Here is a 13,921-nt window from a genome sequence, read left to right on the forward strand (position 1 = left end):
CGTACCACGTCACCCGAGTTACACCTTATTGGCTCTTCCGCTTTTTCTTCTTCTCACAATAATAATAATGATGATGATGATGATTATTATCATCATTATTATTTTCATTATTATCCCAAACGTTATTTTGTGATGTTTTCATGACACACTCCGATTAGTAGTCGTCATTACCATCTGAGACTCGCACAAATGACGCCGACCACCATCGTCATCATCACCATCTTTGCTAAACCAAGCATCATTATTAAGCAACACGCATGCGCAATACAGCAGCAGCAGCAGCAGTATAAATCGAAGTTGCACCTTCTTCCTCAATTGTAAAGCAGCAGTGCTAATCATGATTACCCCCCCCCCCCCCCGTCACACAACCAACCCCCAAAAAATGATTGAAAGTGTTTTGCGGTGACTTTTGGGGAGGTTCACTCATTAAATGCAAATATTTAAAGAATATAACAATGCATTCATCTCAGTAAATTGAGGAGGAAGAATCCACCCCCCCCCCGCCACCATCCATCGCGAGGGAGTGAAATAAAAGCCATGAAAAGATATCAAATTGATAAATTATAATTTAATACCAAGAACAAATTTACAGCAGAATGCTCGTTGTACAATAAGCTAACACAAAACAAACGAACGAACGAACGAACGAGAATCGTGTTCAACTATTAGAAACTTTCACGCGCACACACACTCACACTCACAGGTATCACTTGCAATGGATTCGTCATTATGATCATCATCATTTTAAAAAAATTATCTATACGTTATCAATACCCTGCAGTCATATATTTTTTTAATATATTTATATAAAAAAGGTGGGTTCATAATTACAATCATGTATCATTCTCTGGTCCACATGTGTGTGCGTGCGTGTCTGTGTGATCCCGTCTTTTTTTTTTAATTTTTTTATTATGAATCATCTCTTTTGTGTGTAATTGTGGCCTCTAAACAATTGAATAAAAAGATTGTTCTCTCTCACGCACACACACTGACACCCCCTAAAAACCTGCTCACCCTGTTTCTAAGTCCTCATATGATGAACTTTCACTTGTGTCTTTTTTTTTTGTAATGTGTGTTGTGTGTGCGCGCGCGTGTGTGTGTGTGTGTGTGTGTGTGTGTGTGTGTGTGTGTGTGTGCCTGTCTTTAAATACAAGGGCTCGTGTGTAGTGAACGCACAGATTATATCTATACAGAACGGCCCTCCCTCCCCGCAGTAACCCCCCTCCCCATCCCCACCCCCGTCAATAAAAAGAAAGAACATTTACATTTATATAGCAAATAGGGTAAAATAGGTTAGCGACCTGTGGCCATGCATTCACAGTCTAAATATACATGAAACCGAACAAAACAAAACCAGAAATAAAGAAACAAACTCAAAGAAAATGCGGTTGTAATCATAATAATAATAATAATATTAACAATAATAGTATGTATGTACAGAACTCGTCAGTGCTACTGAGCCGAGCTGAGTCCGACACTCCGTTGGAAAGACGAGCGAAATGATGGCAACCACACATTTGCTCTGGGCCACACAGAGCTGGTAGAAAAGAAACAAGTTGACCTATATTTACAACAATACTGCCTCACATCGGCATGCTTGCACGGCCGATTCACTCATCTTAAGGATGCACACATCGGGGGAGAAAACACCGCCCCCCCCCCCCCCCGACTTCAACCATGAACGTTGTTGTGGAGAAATCGCGTCATGCTTGTCAGGCACTTCATTCGGACAAAAAGGGGAGGGCTTGTTTTATTGTTAAATCGTGTAATACTGCTATTAAACACTACATCGGCTTGGCTTTTAAACTTGGATGACCCCCCCCCCCCTCTCCAAGAATCATAATTCATCGATGTAATATTTTAAACGAAAAGAGTTTTAAGGCTGCCGATTGTTCAACGAGGACAAATAATGCAAAGTGTTCTTAGTGGCTCGTTTATTGGTTGGGGAACGTTAAGTGCGCTTGCAAGCATGAAGCTTCTACAGATGACCAAAAATTTAAAAAGTCTAGAACAACTCCTATTGCTGTGGTTTTAATTCCTCTCTTGTTTTCTTTCTTTTGTTTGTACACATCCTCCACAAGAATGGAAAATAACACAACCACCAGTTACATATTAAGCCGGTTTGGAACCAACAAAAAAAAAAAAATGGAGGAAAGTACGAAAACACACACACACACGCACGCACGCAGACACACACACACACACACGGCTATACATTTGGACAGAGGACACAAGTGAATAAAAACAAAATTCCCTTCCTTTTTCGAGACAGAAAAATGCACTTAATACTTAAAATCTCCACAAAAAAATCCCACTTCCCTCTTTTTTGTTGTTGTTTCTTTCATTAGGGGGGAAAAAAACACTTTTCAGTTCAGTCAGTCAGTCCGTGTCCCTTTTTGGAGTGGAAGGAAGGAGGGAATAATTCACAGTTTTGTGTTGTTTTTTTTTTTTGTTGTTGTTCTTCCAATATTCCTTCAGAGCGAAAAAAAGCAGCTAAAATCATTGAATAGTCACCTCCAGCCAGCAGCCCCTCCCTCACAACACACGGAGCAGACATACACACATACACACACACACACACGCCACCACCATCCTCATCCTCAGCTTGTGTCTTCTTTACTGAATGGACATGTAAGGCCAGTTAAAGCTGCTCCCCGACAGCAACATGTCCCTGATGAGCGTTTCGATGGGGGTCTTACCTACCAGGCGGACGAAAAACAACTGTTCAATGACCGACGAGGACACGGTGCGCAGCGACGGCAGGCGCAGCAGCAGCTTGCCGAAGCGGGTGGGCTGGTTGGGGTACTGGCTGCGCACGTATTCCTCAAGGGCGCACTGAGACTTCTCCTGCAGGCTCTCCACGTGGGCCACGTCCGACAGGCCGCACGCGTCTAGGGCGGGGAGCGGGGAAATGGGGGGGGGGGGTTATTGGAGGCACATGGGGGTAAACAAATAAAATAAAACTCCATTTTCAATGCAGTATGCATACTTGATGCTTGAGTGTATGTTGGTCGGGCAAGGTGCAAGACGAAGACAGGGTGTGTGTGGGGGGTGGTGGGGGGGTGTTGGTATGGTGGTCTGACCTTTAGGGAAGCCCCACCCCTCCTCACTCCAGATTGAGCCCATCATCACTGGGGAGCTGAGTTTACAATCAACTCGTGTTTATTCTGCTGGATTTATGGCCAGAAATGTGTCGTTTTCTCAGGCTCGACTTCAAAAATGGTCTAATAATAATTCTAGAATATTTGACTAATGTCCATCTACAGATTGTCAACAGCGATTTCCCCCATCAGAGGGCATTAAAATAATATGACCTCGTTATTTTGGATTCGTTTTTCTTTTGTAGCAGTACGCTGATATAGGAATGAGATCAGCTTCCATGCAATGTATAGAAAGATGTGTCGACATGAACTCCATTTCATGCAACATAGTGACAATAAGACAAATGGATGGATATTATAGAGACATACAGTACATATACATAAATACATACACATATCTGTACATACACACATATATATATATATATATATACTGTATATATAAATTTATTTTTTACTGAGCAACAAATGCATTTTGTAGTTACTTATGTTTGTAGAATACACTTGCAAATGAGCACTTAGCTTGTTATATATAATTTAGATGGAGGTGACGCAATAGGTGACGCTTTTATTGCGCAACAAATGTATCATCTAGTTGTTGTTTTTGCACGATCTGATTAGTCATGAGAGTTCATGTTGTTTTATAGAATTCGTATATGTCCTACATATGAAAGTAGAGAGCGAGAGTTGGACCCGTCCAACAAATGGATTTCCCAGTTACTTTTAACTTTTATAACTGTGTACTTTTTGGAGCGGCGCCAGTTAGTATGTTTGTTGTTTTGAGCAATATGATGAGGAACAAGAACCCAGTGACATATTGAGTGTATTCTTTGTACAGCATTCCCTTAGAAGGTTTCAATGGGCAACAGTTTCTTTTATTTTATTTTTGTCTTTTTAAACAAATCAGCCAAGAGGGCCCATGTATTGATGCTACATTTACATCAAGTGTATTTATCATTATTTTTATTAGGCAACAAATGCATTAGCTATTTTTTTTGGAGGGGGGGGGGGCGGCAATACAATTTCCAAAGACAAGGGAGAACAGAATACACGGTCATCATAACTGAATGTGAGTTTGTTATTGTTGCTGAGCAAAGTCAGAGCCCCCTTGTCGTTTTGTGCATTATTTACACGGCAAGTTGTCAAATGACAAAAACACGAACATTAAAACTTGGACGCCCCCCCCCCCCCCCCCGTCTCCACACATACCCAGTGCAATATTGGGCTTGTCTTTCTCCGTCTCGATCATATTGGTACCCCTCCCCCCTCCCCCCAGTCTGTCTGAGCCCCCCACACGCACACATCATTTATATCTGTCAGCAGCCCCAAACAAGACTTGATGTGACAAATGGCGGTCTAGCACAGCAAGAAACGTGCTATGATTGCGCTACGCGAGTGGGTCTGGTTCTCACCTGTGGTGAAGAGCACGATGGCCTTGAGGCAGCTGTACTCGGCCGAGTCGACGTGCAGCGCCTTGAGCTTCTCCACCTGCTCCTGGAAGATCCGAATGTGGTCCATGAAGGCCACCACGCGGTCCGCCGACATGGGCGAGGCGTGCAGGCCGGCCGCCGCCAGCAGCGGTGCCACATGCAGCGGCATGGAGCACTGCGCCGCGTTCAGCACGAACAGCTCGCTCCACGTCAGCCGCAGCAGGGCCACCTGGTCGGTGATCTGCAGGTCCGGGAAGAAGGGGATATTCCGGGCCCACTCCACGGCGCTGAAGAGCATGCGCGCCGCCAGTTCGCAAATGTTCTCGATGCCCATGATGTTGTTGGGCTGCATGCACTGGCTGCCGTAGCGGGACGTCGGGTAGGGCTCCGCGCGCAGCAGCAGTGAGATATATCCCGAGAGGTACGAGTGGCAGTGCAGCGGGTCCCCGTTGGTCAGCGCGAACTGGCCGTGGTGCGGCTGCGTGGGCGGCACCCGTCCCCTTTGCACGGCTGCAGTAAAAAGAGAGACTACAGATATTGAAGCCTGAATTCTGCACGCCAAGCACCGGCCAAGCGGTGAACGCCGACTGCTTAACGGCTTGCAAAATGGCAGCGGGAAAACACACACGTTCACGCAACGGAGAAGGCTGCACAAAGGCGTCGCGCGTGGAATCCCCGAACCCACGAGATCGCCTTTTGCAATAATACTCCACGCACACTCGGTAAACAATAGACCTCGAGCGGACGCGGACGCGCCGCGAGCTAGCGAGCCGTCCGTTTAAAAAATAAAAATAAAAAAATCACGTATTCGATGCCCACGGTTATAATTGCTCGTTTAAAGTGAGAATATGACCCACCCCCCCAAAAAAATCGAAATTAATTCAAAAATATAAAATAAAAAAGATCCAGCGGAGCTCCCCCGACTCGAGCGCCGGCACAAGGCGGCACTTAGGCGCTATCCGGCCGGCCACCTCGCGAGGGAGCACCCGCTGCATCTCACACACACACACAGACACGCACGCACACCGACTACAACGCAAAACAAAAATAAATAAATATGTGAGGTAAACAAAAAGTCCCAATACCTTCCCGCCTCATGCCGACCTTGAGGCATTTTTTTAGGCGGCAGTACTGGCACTGGTTGCGGTGGTGCTGGTCGATAGGACAGTTCCGGTTGGCCCGGCATGTGTACGTCAGGTTCCGCCGCACGCTGCGCTTGAAGAAGCTCTTGCAGCCCTCGCAGGTGAACTGGCCGTAGTGCTTGCCGCTCGACTTGTCCCCGCACACCACGCACTCGATGTGTTGCGGCTGCTTGTCCGCCTGCTGCTGAGCACCTTGGCCGCCGCCGGGCGCCGACTGCCCGTTGTTAGGGCCGCCTTGCGCGGGGGTCTGCGGGGCCGGCGGCGCCACCTGCGCGGCCGTCAGCCCCAGCTGGCCCGGCTGAGCGCTGCCCAGCGCCAGCCCGCCTTGGGTCTGCGAGGAGAGGGCGCCCTGGGTGTCCGCCACGTCGTCCTGGGAGCCTCTCCACACTACCATTGCCATATCTGCCTCTCAGTCAACGGGGGCGGGGGGGAAACTTTTTGCTCGGCCGTTTTGTCTCTCTTTTGACCTTTTCGGAGGGCTGCCTGCCTTTCCACGCGCTGACCGGGGTCGTGGGGGGCAGGTGGGGAGGGGGAGGGGGGGATGTCACCACAGCAGAGGCGCCGAGCTCGACGCTCCGCTCCGGGAATGAGTCGAGTCGGCGACGAAGACGAGGAGGAGGAGGCGGAGGAAGAAGACGACGACGGGGAGGAGGCTGCTTCTCACCAGCGAGGCCGAATCAAGGGGGCTCCTACTGCCGGCCATCCAGCACCCCCGTCGGCGGGGAAGGTGGGCCGAGTGCCGGGACGAGAGCGAGCAAGCAGCATGGACCGGCTTGGCTTTTTGGAGGGAGGAAGAGGAGAAGGAGGAGGAGGAGGAGGAGGAGGAAGGAGGAGGAGGAGGAAGGAGGGTAGGAAAAGGGGGGGCGAGGATGGAGAAGACCGGCGGTCGAACGGGGACCAACAAGCTCCGGGTGCGAGTCTGGAAGAATTCTCTCCACTTAAAAAAAAAAAAAAAAAGGAAAATCCGCTTCTCGCGCGAGCAAATGTTGGCGATCTCCGCTTTTTAGAATCCTCCTCGCGTCTTCTTCTTGTTCTTTTCCGCGCGGTGACAATACGATTAGACTGCGGTTGAAAAGGCGACTCAAAGAGTGGAAATATGTTAAAAAGGCGGTCGGGGAGGTTTTTGGCTTAAGAGGAGCACGGCTGGCAGAATGCTTTCTCTCTGATCAGCTCGCTGAGCTTCTCTATATAGTGAACTTTGACACGACTGCTGCAACTTAGCACACGTTGCCATGGCGACGCGCTGCCATATAAGGCAGGCGGAGTATGTGTAGGACCGCCCCCTTCGCTCCCTATTGGCTGCCGAGTCGCGGCTGTGCCACTTGGTGCCGAGCCAAGACGCGGCCGGGGTCGAGCAAGGGCCGCCGGGTCCTAAAAGGAGACGTTTTTCCAGGAAGAAGGGGCGATTGGGGTGGGAGGCGGGAGGGGAGTAGTTTCTTTCTCAGCCATACCGTCCATGAAAAATATGTCTCACACCGTCTTGGATATTTAAATTAAACACAAATCAAGCAACGGCTGCCATTTATGTCTTTTTTTCTAAACAACATGAATGAGTAAGCAAGGGAAAGGCGAGCTATTTGGTACGTTTTGCAAATAAAAACAGAATGCGTGAATATTACATTTGCATGAAACTAACTGTACCAAATCTTCAATTGAATGCAAAAAACATTACAACTAATATGAACACGTAGGCGAACCAAAAATAAAATGATCAAATAAAACAAATTGAAGAAAATGATTTGACCCGAAATCCCAGTCACACACAGCACACAATTCTGCACACAGACCAAAAGGAAAAATATAAATGGAAAAAGAATTCTATGACAGAAGTGGAATTTGTCTTATCTTCAATTCATACACATGACCCCCACACAGTTTTGTTCATAAAGGCAAACAAAAAGGTCAATCAAACGCATTCATGAAAAAAACATAAAATAACAAAAATAAAATCAATCAAACAATTAGAATAAGGCAAACAAAATATATACACGTGCCCGTCGGATTGACAAGGGAGCAGCCGCCCAACGAAGCGGTGATTTCTGCAGCTCGCCGCAAACCTGAACAGGAAAAGCGGTCGAGAAAGTGCAAGGAAGGATGAATGCAAAACAAAAGTGTTCTCTAAATATTCCATTCGCGCGCACACACACACACACTTCTGCTCAATCCGACTCATATGAAAATATCCGAATTCAGACAGACAATTACGGACATTACGGCCCTATTGAGACGCCGACACATTTCAAAATTCAAAAATATTGTGATCTTAAAGGTGCCTGAAAATTGGCACAATTAAAAAAAAAAGACATTCGTACTGGAAAAATGTCGATAAAGCTGCTGCTATTGTTGTCCGCGTACCCCCTCTCCCCAATATTATTATTAAAAGCCAGGCGATGACCTCATTCATGACCACAGGCTGTGAGACTTGAACTCAGGGTGCGTGTGCGTGTGTGATTGTCTGCTCCACGCATTGTGGTCCCAGCACGGTGTATGGCTGCCTCCTAGCGGCTGAAAGTAGACTGCATGCATGCACGCCCGCCCCGCGTTCATTCATTGCCTTCATGATCGCCGCGAGCGCGCTTGGGAGTGTTGACGCTCCACAAGCTGCTCGCCTGCGTTCAGTCGACGGCTCGCCGCAGCCTCGGACCAACTCAACCCAGGGACCGCATCGACTGTCGGCCAACTTGGATTTACTCGATTCCATCTGTGAGCCGTTTGAGCGCTTTTTTTTCAACCCCCCCCCCCCCCCTTAAAAAAATTAGCTGCTGATTAGTTTGACTTTGGGGCTTTTATTTGCAGATTCTGCACAAACGGAGTATCTGTAAATAAAACAAACACTTCTTAAAATTTCGGACATAGCCTCGCTCCAATTATGGTGAGTATACATTATTTTGCACACTTTATGAGGATACCTTAGCACTAGAACTAATGTGTGGTATTAAAAGTAATAAATTGGACATGTCTGTATTAAGTAAAAAACGGCTTGCATTTTTGCATGCATTTCCCCTTCACCTTAAATTATGTATGACCCAAAATGGTGTATAGGAAAACTGATTTTTTAATAATCGTGATTATGTTGTTGTTACGGCAGCACACCTACCAAATGCATACGCTGCTGACTCGTCCGTGGCGGGGTGCATCTTCTCTGTCCTTTAAAATCTTTAATTTAGTCTTGTATTGAGAGTCAGTCGGACTTCTTCTCCCTCACATGCAAAAAATCTAAATAAAAAAAAAAGAAGAAGAAACGTCGTTTATTGCAAAACAGTCATATCTGAGCGGGACAAAACTTTGCAGAGAGCTCCGAAGAAACTCATTTGGCAATTGCATGAAGTCAATTTCAAAGGCTTGTCAAGAATTAAGAGGAGCAGAGAAGTCGAAATCCATCACCAGCGCCTTTTCTCTCCATACAGCGCGCAAGCTGCGGGGGAAAAAAAATTGCTTTGTGTGGGATGTAGTAAGCAGAGAAGGAGGGGGTGCTGGTGGGAGGAGGGGGGGGGGGAGCCAAGGGAGGGAGGGGGGGGGGGAGACACCTGTCTGGATACAATCTGTATGCGTGGAAAGCATGCATTAGGACACATCTGACCACTTTTAACTCATTTAAGCAGGCGAAGATACGCACGGCGAACACAAACAAGACCGTTTGGTTGACTTGTCATGGAATAGAAACAGCCCACAGGATAAAGATGGGGGGGGGGGGCAATAATAAATATCACCTATGCATCATAAATATATCTTTAAAAAAGCAACAACAAAAAACGTTATGGGAATGCTGTTATTTTCAGCAAACGATTGAAAATAGCACTTTCGTCATCTTTATTTGATTTCCAATTAATTGTGGGGCTGTAAAAATAAAGAAGAGGATCAATTGGCCTCACGTACAAAATAACGGTCAATCCGTTCGAAACGACAGCTGGATTTAAGAAAATAACAATTTATCGCATGGTAATTCATTTAGTGTATTTTATTTATGGAAATTTCCTTGCGGGTTGTAATAATTTACTGTGTGTGATTAGCAGTGGTTCTCCCTTCAGGCGCCATCATGCAACCGCGCGCGTGCACACACGCACGTACACCCACACACACGTACACGCGCACACACACACACACACACACACACACGCACACGCACACACGCACACGCTGCTGCTACTTCACGACGTGTGTGTACACAATAATCGATTAAGACGACACAAACCAGCATGTTGCCCTGCACTTCATATTTACAAATCACAAACGCAGGCACGCGCACACACTCCTACACACACGCACGTACACACAGACAGGCACACACGTTCACTGTCATGATTTTGCCATGTTTGCAGAACAAAGTTCCACTCGTGCACGCGCGCGCCAAAGCACGCGAGATGACGCGTTAGTTGGCAGGGGTGCCCATCGATCAATACAATAAATGATATCCGGTATAAAACGATCAATAGTTCCAAAAATGGATTACTCCAGTGAGGGATTGCAATCGGTAAAATAATAATTCTAATAATAATAATAATAAAGAAAATAATGATAATAAATGAAAACATTCAATTCAAATACATTGAATGCATTAAAAGTAAAATATAAATAAATTTAAAAAAAATAAAGAATATCTTAAATGAATTCACAAATACACTGCTCAAGGTCACTCCCCGCCGCCCCCCCCAAAACAAAAAATAAGAAAAAAAAGGAAAAACTGATGGATCATAATCAATCACATATAATATCTCCGTCTAATTCATACGAGGTCAAAAAAGTGGTGGGCGCTGGTATATGTGTGTGTGTCTGAGGGTGGGGGGGAGGGGGTGCACTTTAATGTTATCTGTGCGCAGATAGCGGACCGGTGACCCCGGGGGTGCGCAAAGTTCCCGGCCTGATTAACCCCGGCAGAGCCGCGCGGGAGCAAAGGTTAACCGGCCTAATCAACTTCAAGAGGGCGACTCAGTCAGATCATCAACTGCATGGGACACTTCCACACATAGTGAAAAAGACACACGCAGGTAAAGACATTCAGCAAAGTGTGATTATGATTATCATCATTTTTAGGAGTATTTCGATGACTTGCATTGCTCTAAAACTCTCCTTAAATCCACCCGGTGACATTTCTCATTAGTTCTGTTTGCGACGCACCGACTGGTTCACGTAAACATCAAAACGCTGACAATGAGGAGAAGGTCATATTCAGCCTGCTTTGCATGAATAAAGGAGCCCTGCAATAAATCTCAAATGTTATGTTCTGTTTTTTTAAATTGCACATTATGTCACATTTTCTGGACAGTTTAGGATGATTATGATGACTAAAAATATTTAATAAGGTGCACATTTACGGTGTGTGATAGTTTTGGAGATTCTAAATCCGTTCAAAATATGGAGGGCTGCGAACATCTATTACGGTGAGCAAAGGAGGTTAAACGAAGCTTTGTCGTCTTTTTAAAGGCAGAAATATTGTGTTGGACATATCGGAGGTTATCATCGTGGGCGTACCTAATGTTCTGGCCTGTACTCATAGTAATACACAAACCACCTCTTCAAATTAGGCTCGCTTTTTATTGCTTTATTTTTTTTAGTGGTGACATCTCAAGCGCAGTGTGTGTGTGTGTGTTTGATCTTTACATATGCAATCGCGCGTGCAAAAAAAAAAAAAAGCAACGCGTGCGTGTGTGCGCGCGCGCCCGCGTTGAAGATCCATTCATAAAGTTGTATTCCCTCACTCATGCGCGCAGGCGCACGTGCCTTCAGAGTCGGCGTTTGCCAGTGACAGATGACGGTGGCAATTTGCACAGATAGAGATCAATTTGTCTCAATGATCACTCTTTAGGCCCACTGCCAGCCTGTTCGTTGGAATCAGCAGCTCCGAGGCTGAGTACACAGAAGCGGGTGGGGGGCGAGGGGGGGGGGGTGTTACAAAGGAGAGCTGGAAAGCAGTGGTGAGAAGTAATCAAGTACAACTACTTGGTTGCTGAACTTCAGAAGATGTTTTCTTTCATTTTTTTTCTTGTGTACTTTTCTTGAAATAAAGGAGAGTGGAATAGCGGGGGATGAGTGGTGAGCACATCCCAGTGCTACGGGTGTGGGGGTTTGAATCCAGTCTGTGGCCTTCCTGAGTGGAATTTGCATGTTCGTCAGAGTACATCGGCATCCTTCCACATTGCCAAAATGTGAAAGAAAAAAAAAAAGTGAGACTCTCAATTGTCCGTAGGTGTGATTGTGAAGGGCGAATGGTTCTTTGTCTACATGACCGGTCCAGAGTGTACCCCACCTCTCGCCCCCAAAGTCAGCTGGGATAGACTCCAGCACGCCCGCCACCCTCGTGAGGAGAAGCACTATGGATGAAGTCAACGAGTTGAATCAGTACTTCCACCAGCTTTTCATGATTTAAAATCATTTATTTGTATCTGTATTTGTACATACGACATAAGGACAGCATGTGAGTATTTTTGCCCCCACTGCTGTCAAGCCACCCCCTCCTGAAAAGAGCTGCGGCGGCTGGAGTAGCCTCGGGTTGAACTGTGCATACAAATTTTTTCTTCTACTTCTTCTGAGGTGCCTGTTGTCCGGCAGACGGCGTATCGAATGACACAAAATCGTGCAATCGAGTGTTGGATTGTGTTTCCAAACCGGCAAGGTTGGTCATCCAGTCATTTTTTTCCCCCACCCTATTTTGTTTATTGATGCAATACATGAATTGAAAGGATCACAAAAATATGCCTTGACAAGGACACATGCTCAGTTTTAAGAACTAAGAACTAACATACATTTTTATGTATTCATCTTGGATAGGTTCTATTTTATTTTTCTGATGTTTTTTTTTCTGGTGATGTCTCGAGTTTAAAATGATTTTACTTTTTCACAATATGTATATTCATTCATTTTTCAGATGAGTTTCTTTTCACAAATTCTCCATCTGCCTATCGATCTCGTAGCTTCCTGGCTTTTTCAAAGTCACTTGAGAGCATTTCAAAAGCAGGAGTGAAGCATTTTTGCTAATTTGGATGGCTGAAATAAAAATCACTTTCAACCAAATGCCCGTCTGTCATTCCTGCAAATCTCCGTGCTATGTCGAACTGCCTTTCGCAATTCAACAGAAGGCTGTGCGAAATCTGTCCTGCTGGTTAATTTAGGTTTCGAACTCCATCTTTCTGACTGTGTAGTTTTCAGTGCGACATATTCCCAACGTGAAATGTGTTTCACAGATCGACACGTGCGCCGCTTTGGAAGTGAAGGTAAAAAAAGAATCTGTTGATGGAGAGTCCAGATTTTCTTGGTAAAGGCAAGAAGAAGCGTGACTTCTTAGGAGGCCACGCAGAAGATACGATACAACATCACGCGAGAAGACTCGCAAGATTGTATTGTTGACTCGTGCGTCATGACTGATTTGACATTTTTTGAATCTTGTAAGTACACTGAACTGCACAAAAAAATGCCGCAAGAGACCCATTTGATGATCCGTTCTCATTCTTCTGCGTAAAATGAACTACGAATAAAACAGAATGACTTATAGAGGGGATACACTCATCTAGAATCGATAACTGAACATCTATCGCATGCCCTTTTCATTGCCAACCCTTGAAATGATCGTCAAACTTTGACTTGATGCTCGGCCAACATTGGATGGCAAAGCAAAAAAAGTTACACGTTGCCCCTCTGTCGAGGATACCTGCTTCTGATTAGGACTCATTTGGAGGAGTCTGAGTCAATATATTTATTCCTGGAATTTGCCACAAATGGCAGCTTTAGGTCAAAATGGCGGACTTGTTGATCCATATCCAGGCATGGATCCATGAGACTTTATTCATGGATCTGTCATGACAGAAATGGTCACTCGGTTTTGTTGGGAGAAGATAATCATTTTGAGGATTTGCCTGGAAAAAGGAAATTCAGCAAAAAAAATATAATAAATCAATTAATTAATTATATACATAAATTACAAAATTATATATATATAATTGATTTTATTATTAAATGTTTTCTGAACTTACATATATATATATACAGTATACATATAAAATTTGTCATTATTTATTTTTCTGAATTTCCTTTTTCCAGGCAAATCCTCAAAATGATTATCAAATTAGCCACATTAGATGAGGTAGGTAAAATGTATTGGCTTCCAATCGCGGCTTCCGATCGCGGTTCATCTGGACAAAATTTGTAGAAAACCCCCCCATCCGACTTCCTGTTCAATTTCGCGCGCGAGTCTTTGAGACTTTTTTTTTTGTCCTGTTATGTTCAACACCTCCACTTAATTTGGTGTCTACTTATG

At 45.2% G+C, this 13,921-nt stretch overlaps 1 protein-coding gene and 1 long non-coding RNA gene across 4 annotated transcripts; one reads left to right on the forward strand and one right to left on the reverse strand.

The window, feature by feature from the left end:
* Nucleotides 1-548: 548 nt before the first annotated feature.
* nr2f2 (nuclear receptor subfamily 2, group F, member 2) lies at nucleotides 549-8,251 on the reverse strand. Of its 2 annotated transcripts, none has more exons than XM_086109031.1 (3): nucleotides 5,617-8,251; nucleotides 4,514-5,041; nucleotides 549-2,891 (listed from the first exon to the last, which is right to left on the reverse strand). In XM_086109031.1, exons 1-3 carry the CDS (start codon nucleotides 6,071-6,073, stop codon nucleotides 2,617-2,619), a joined length of 1,260 nt encoding a protein of 419 aa, XP_085965157.1. In that variant the 5' UTR covers nucleotides 6,074-8,251; the 3' UTR covers nucleotides 549-2,616. The 2 variants fall into 2 exon arrangements, with proteins under 2 accessions (XP_085965157.1, XP_085965155.1); XM_086109029.1 differs by having other exon boundaries at nucleotides 4,514-5,059.
* A 938-nt stretch (nucleotides 8,252-9,189) lies between these two features.
* Nucleotides 9,190-12,681, forward strand: LOC147206539 (uncharacterized). 2 transcript variants are annotated; one of them, XR_015100794.1, is made up of 2 exons: nucleotides 9,190-10,658; nucleotides 11,477-12,681. It is a non-coding gene; the product is annotated as an uncharacterized LOC147206539 (long non-coding RNA). The 2 variants fall into 2 exon arrangements; XR_015100795.1 differs by having other exon boundaries at nucleotides 11,858-12,681.
* The last annotated feature ends 1,240 nt before the right edge of the window (nucleotides 12,682-13,921 follow it).

Source organism: Hippocampus guttulatus, chromosome 4 (genome assembly GCF_054856545.1).
Source record: "Hippocampus guttulatus isolate MCC_2025c chromosome 4, RoL_Hgut_1.0, whole genome shotgun sequence".
Lineage (NCBI taxonomy): Eukaryota > Metazoa > Chordata > Actinopteri > Syngnathiformes > Syngnathidae > Hippocampus > Hippocampus guttulatus.

Bases quoted from the DNA above. Each gene is read 5' to 3' on its own strand.
- nr2f2 (XM_086109029.1), bottom strand. From the start codon at position 6,073: ATGGCAATGGTAGTGTGGAGAGGCTCCCAGGACGACGTGGCGGACACC. The intron at 5,060-5,616 runs GTATTGGGACTT...CAATATCTGTAG, and splicing joins GGTCGGCATGAGGCGGGAAG to TCTCTCTTTTTACTGCAGCC. The intron at 2,892-4,513 runs GTGAGAACCAGA...TCCCCGCCCTAG, and splicing joins CATCGTGCTCTTCACCACAG to ACGCGTGCGGCCTGTCGGAC.